Source organism: Mytilus californianus, unplaced genomic scaffold (assembly GCF_021869535.1).
Source record: "Mytilus californianus isolate M0D057914Y unplaced genomic scaffold, xbMytCali1.0.p SCAF_15, whole genome shotgun sequence".
In the NCBI taxonomy this organism is placed as follows: domain Eukaryota; kingdom Metazoa; phylum Mollusca; class Bivalvia; order Mytilida; family Mytilidae; genus Mytilus; species Mytilus californianus.
Genome location: NW_026262637.1, coordinates 297337 through 303621, shown reverse-complemented (window position 1 = coordinate 303621; position 6285 = coordinate 297337). Strand labels below are relative to the sequence as shown.

General features: G+C 31.9%; 1 protein-coding gene across 1 annotated transcript; it reads right to left on the bottom strand.

Moving 5' to 3' along the window:
* Positions 1-5571: 5571 nt before the first annotated feature.
* On the bottom strand, positions 5572-5931 carry LOC127725932 (uncharacterized). Its single transcript, XM_052233237.1, has one exon. It carries the CDS (start codon positions 5929-5931, stop codon positions 5572-5574), a length of 360 nt encoding a protein of 119 aa, XP_052089197.1.
* Positions 5932-6285: the final 354 nt, after the last annotated feature.

Sequence of the window (6285 nt, the reverse complement as noted above, 5' to 3'; positions counted from 1 at the left end):
TCTAACGGTTTGATTGAACGTTTACTTCGTATCAAAACTCGTTGAAAAGATTGAAATCTAACGGTTTGATTTAATGAATACTTCATATCAAAACTCAAGGAGAAGATTGAAATCTAACGGTTTGATTTATTTTTTACTTCAGATCTTAACTCGTGGAGAAGATTGAAATCTAACGGTTTGATTTAATGTTTACTTCGTATCAAGACTCACGGAGAAGACTGAAATCTAACTGTTTGATTTAATGTTTACTTCGTATCAATACTCACGGAAAAGATTGATATCTAACGTTTTGATTCAATGTTTAATTCGTATTAAAACTCGTGGAGCAGTTTGAAATCTAACGGTTAATTTATTGTTTGCTTCGTATCAAAACTCATGGAGAAGATTGAATTCTAACGGTTTATTTTTTGTTTACTTCGTATCAAAACTCATGTAGAAGATTGAAATCTAACAGTTAGATTTAATGTTTACTTCGTATCAAAACTCACGGAAAAGATTGAAATCTAACGGTTTGATTCAATGTTTAATTCGTATTAAAACTCGTGAGGAAGATTGAAATCTAACGGTTTGATTTAATACTTACTTCGTATCATAACTCACGGAGAAATTAGAAATAAGACGGTTTGATTTTTTGTTTACTTCGTATCAAAACTTGTGGAGATTGAAATCTAACGGTTTGAATAACAGTTAAAGGTTGTAATGAAAATATTTTACAGGCATATCTTTTAAATACGTTTTTGTTTGTTTCTTCCAATTGGCGGCTGGTTAAGAAATAATAATAAAAAAAAAAACTTTAATTTGTTCCAACCAAATATCTGTTTGCCTGTCTCGTGTCTATGGTTGTCTTAAGTTACATCTTTACCTGTATTTCTTCTGTCACTTAGAAATTTTTTCCTGACTTTTTTTTTTAATTCTATGATAATGTATCGTTTTCATTTATAACTATACTGGACTCGAGGTCTGACTTTTGTTTCTGTTTAATGAAAATTGATTCACCTCTAGGTGTCGTTCGTATTTTTTGTGTATCGTGCTATCGTTCATTTCCGTCACATCCATTTTTTCAAAACGGTTACATGTTGGCAACATAAACTCGATCAGATGCTAGAGCGTTAACCTCATGTGGAGGGGATCATTTTTATTCATTGAAGGAAAAGCCAGAACAACAATGCAGATATTTTTTGCCGTTTAACTGCATGTAACAAACACCTTCATCAAAATATGATTGAAAATAGTATTTTACTGCAAAACTGAAATTGTTTACATTTGCATATAAACACATTAACCACATGGTAACCAAAGACACTTTTTAAAGTAAGTAATAATATGTAGGGAAATAACATTACTAGTATATAACAGATACCCACACTGCATTATATGATACGAAAATATATTCATTAACATTATGGATATAAGGCTTATATGAGAGAAGCTAAATACCATGAATCTACATGAGAAAATTACTGCATCAGAAAAATGCATGTATCTAAATCATATGATAAAACAGCAAATAAGAAAAAGAGAATTAACATTGAATCATATAAGAAAAACACTGGGTTTGAAAACCTCATAATATATAAAGACAATCTATGATATAGAGACAACTTACAATTTTTCATTTTAGGACGTTATTGATATCTTTTAACTTTCTTTTAGTGGATGTAATAAAAGTCTTTATTTGTTTATAAAAATTGCAGAACGTCTGAGGTACCTTACTAGATCGATAGACCATTTTCGTTTTGACAATTTCTGCTATCCAAAAATACTGCACATCTCGTATTTCTAGTTTTTTTGTTCATTATGATATGTCAACAGGAACTTCATTTCTTATCAGTATTTCAAATTCCTCGGAAAGATGTTTGATTGTTAGATAAACGATACAGTTTTTATTAAATGTCTTACATGTTCATATTTATTTATGAGCACGTTAGTACCGTGGAAGAAGGTATGTTTCTTTGAATACATTACATAACCGATATAATTTCATCTAGAACTCGTGACATATTCAATGTCTGACCTTTTATAACCTGTTTATCTAATATCCAATCGCTGTTCTTTGTATCGTAGTATGTATCAACAACATTCATAGACCAAGGGATTGATTTGATTACTTGGACAAAATATTTTCCAAAATTAATGATTTCCGTTTGGTTCAAGTCCCCGTTTTCATTAGCTTGTGACATCTAAGCACCAAGATAAGTGGTCAAATTGTAAAATGATGTAAAATAGTTGGCATATCCGATGGCAGTCATGACATTGCTTTTTCCGAAATGGTCGCTAGTTCCATCCCAATATGTTTGACCTGGATTTCCGTTGTTTTTTAGTTTTTTATTTGGTCCGGATTCATAGATATGCCACTCTGCCATCATATAATGATCGTTTTTATACATGGTTTGATCTATTTCTTCTAACCCCTTTGCAGTTTTCTTTGGAGAACCTAGAATAACGATCCGTTTATCATTTTTTCCGCCGGATTCTCTTATCTTTTTTACGACAGCAGATGTCCAATCGTTGTATTTTGCTGTGTTTTATCTGAGACTTTCTGCGCTTAAATTTCCACATGATTCGACCTCGAGTTCTGGAAATAAATTGAACGAAAGTCTTTATCTTTCAACTTTTCTGCTACACTAGTCCACCACTCCAAATATTTGTTCGGTGTGATTCAGTAGCCAAAGCTTCGGCTTCGTGATGGATCCAAGAAACTACTGGAGCGATGTCCGTAGTAGGACAATTGTCCACGACATTCTTTAAATTGTTCAAATTATCAAGATCTGCTCTACATCTTAATTGTAAATTCTTAAAACTTTGTCCGTAAACATTATCTAAGCTTTTTTTTTACTTGAGGGTTTTGAAATAATTTGTGGAAAATACTTGGACAATCTTTGTCTGGTATTCAATTAAAAAAATGACTATGGTAATATTTCGTTTACCACCTGGGCCAGATAGATTCCTACTTAACTCAGCTCATTTTTCACTTTGATCACAAATCAATACAACTGGAGTCATATTTATACCATTTTGGAGCACTTTATTTCACTCTCGGTTTGGTAATCCGACAAATTAGATTCAAGTGCTCAGTGTTAAATGTACTTTGTTGTCCCTACAACTCTGCTGTTAATTTTCTAGTTCAATTTTGACAATTGTTTTGTTCCTGTATCATCATTTAAACTTATATTTACATGATATTTTAAACCATTCTATACTTTGGTATTTGCTGTTGATAATTTTGTTTACCCTTTTTCCTTCTTCTATATATATAGAGTATATTTAAAAAGATCGCCTAGTAAGATTGCTTTCTATTTGACGATTGTTAACATAACTTTTTATTCATACAATTGTGGTTTTTGGCAAAGAAATTAAGAGGATTATAAACTAACAATGAGTCGTAGATAAACATTATATCAACGCTTGATTTTTTAATCATTTATGTATTTCAAAACTGTGTTGATATTTTCCATAAATATTCGAACAAATGTTTGCATTAGCTTGCAGGTTTATTTGTTTATAAGTGGGAAGGTGTAATACATCATGCACACAACCAATCTGCTTGTAATCTTAACTTTAACTCGTAGATTCACAGTAAGAAAACGAATTCAGCTTGATATTTTACATAAAGAGATGATTCAATTTCATTTGTTCCCGTTTAACATTTTATTCATCTTTTTAACTGTGATCCAATCTTTTTCTTGGTGAAACACGGATCGATCAATGTTCCGGAATGTATCGGAACACAGGTAGTATCGTATCTGAGAGATTCGGAAGTAAACTCAACAACGATACAAGGCTTATAACTTTATACGCTAGACGCGCGTTTCGTCTACAAAAAATTTTATCAGTGACACTCGAATGTAAAAGTTAAAAGCAAAATTAAGTACGAGGTTGCAGAGCACACACGTTACAATACATCAAAGTGATGCAACTGAATAATAATTTAGACTGCTTATCAAGTAGCACAGAAACTAATTTGTCATTGACTTTTAATCACTATAATGAACAGTTAAAAAATGAAATTTCAAAATTAAAGCAAATCACGCAGACTGTTTCCTGTCTTACTTTTGAAATAAAACATTTATTGATTGAAATAAGAATTTGATATAATGTAAATATTATTGAAATAAAAATTAAATTGAACTGTGACCTATCTTTTGCACTCATTTGATCTTTTACATGATACACGTTCAGTGATTGACTTTCTTTCATTCATAAATGTCATATGAATGTGAAAGCTGAAATAAATAGTGCAGTGTCCATAACTATAGTAAGGCATATCAAAACATCGAATACAATGCAAACAACTATGCAAAGAGTAAAACGTCTTGAAAATACTTCTCCTCTCTAATATAGACCAACAGTCCACGTTGATAATTAATGGAATAGAACAAGACGTTGCACTCTACATAGCTTTATATGTAAATGAACTAGTGAAAAATACGCCACAAAACCAACATTTTATTCCATAAAAGGAAAAGTGTTTACGAATTCAATTACGTAAGGGCATTTAGCCATTTAACTTTAAAACAAATTTGAAAATATTTTGAGTTACAGGTGAAAATTCACTGATTTATCAACTATAAAAATAAAATATTGGGAATTATATCAACAATTATTAAATCTATTGAATAAAGATTTACAAAAGAACTCACAGACACAGCTGTTTAGAAATTTATTTAGTTTTTGTGAGAGACGAAAGATACCAAAAGGAGAATCAAACTGTTAAGTCGAAAATAAACCGACAAAGCCATGGCTATAAAAGGAAAGGACCAACAGACAAACAACAGTACACAATACACAACGTAGAAGACTGAGCAAACTCAGAAAACTGACTACCTTTTGATGTCGCTTGCAAGTATTTGGAATAAAAGGTTTTTTTCAAAAGATTTCGAAACCAAAAGATGCCTTTATTTATTGTAATGACCCATAACAGCATAATTGACAACATTATACATGCAAATTTCTATGTATAAACATGTTGATCATTGTCAATTGTTTTATACAGTATTTTGTATGGCAGAAATCATATATCTCTCTTGATACTTTATTAACCCCAGAGGTAAGCTGTTGGCTTCAGTGAATATCTTCTATCTGTGGTTGATAAATCATTTTTTCCCTATTTTTTCAAATTTTGCTTTGATCTTTTTCTATGATAATTTTTCATATCACACTTCACATCCATAATCTATAACTATCAACCTCATCAAAAGTCAATAATTGTCCATTAACTTTAACAAAAATCTTCTCCTCTGAAACTACTCGGCTAAATTTAACCCACTTGGCCACAATCATTATTTAGGTATCTAGTTCGAAAAATGTGTCCGATGACCTCGCCTGACAAGCAAGATGGCCGACATGGCTAAAAATAGAACATAGGGGGTATAATGCAAGTTTTCTGTTCAGTATAATGATAAAAGTACATAATGATTTTTCTCGCTTACAGATTTCTTTTTTAGATAGATAGATGAAGCGGAATTTTTACATATCCACTAGAATCATTCTCAAAATAGCAATTCATTTTTTAAACTATTAATATTAAAATCTATTTGCAAATGCAATCAGCTGTTTTGAATGGTTTTACACTCAACAAAATGAAGTATCGTAATATGCACAAGTTGACTGCTGCTGGTTATTAGGAGGCTGAATTGATACACTGGTTGACTGCTGCTGGTTAGTAGGAGGCTGAATTGATAAACTGTTTGACTGCTGTTGGTTAGTAGGAGGCTGAATTGATACACTGGTTGACTGCTGTTGGTTAGTAGGAGGCTGAATTGATACACTGGTTGACTGCTGCTGGTTAGTAGGAGGCTGAATTGGTACACTGGTTGACTGCTGCTGGTTAGAAGGTATCTGAATTGGTACACTGGTTAACTGCTGCTGGTTAGTAGGAAGCTGAATTGATGCACAAGTTGACTGCTGCTGGTTAGTTGATGTTGGATTCATATACTGGTTGATTGCTGCTGGTTAGTAGGAGGCTGAATTGATACACTGGTTGACTGCTGCTGGTTAGTGGGATGCTGGATTTTACATACATAGGTATACATTGCTAGTTTACTGCTGCTGGTCAGTAGGATGCTGCTTAAACTCAAAATAGAGGTATGAGATAAGTATATTTTCCAAATCCAAAATTTATTTTCATAAAGAAAATTTAGCGTTTTTGTTTGTTATCTCCCGTTTACAGATAGCAGATGGTTATTTCCACTTTATGCATTAATGAAAAAAAGAGAATATTGTTCACAGCAACAGTTTTTATTATAAACCATATTTCCTAAAGTATGCTGTCCTTGGTAGCTTCAA

What these genes read in the sequence shown, in the direction of transcription:
- LOC127725932 (XM_052233237.1), bottom strand. Translation starts at nt 5,931, where the DNA reads ATGAATCCAACATCAACTAACCAGCAGCAGTCAACTTGTGCATCAATT.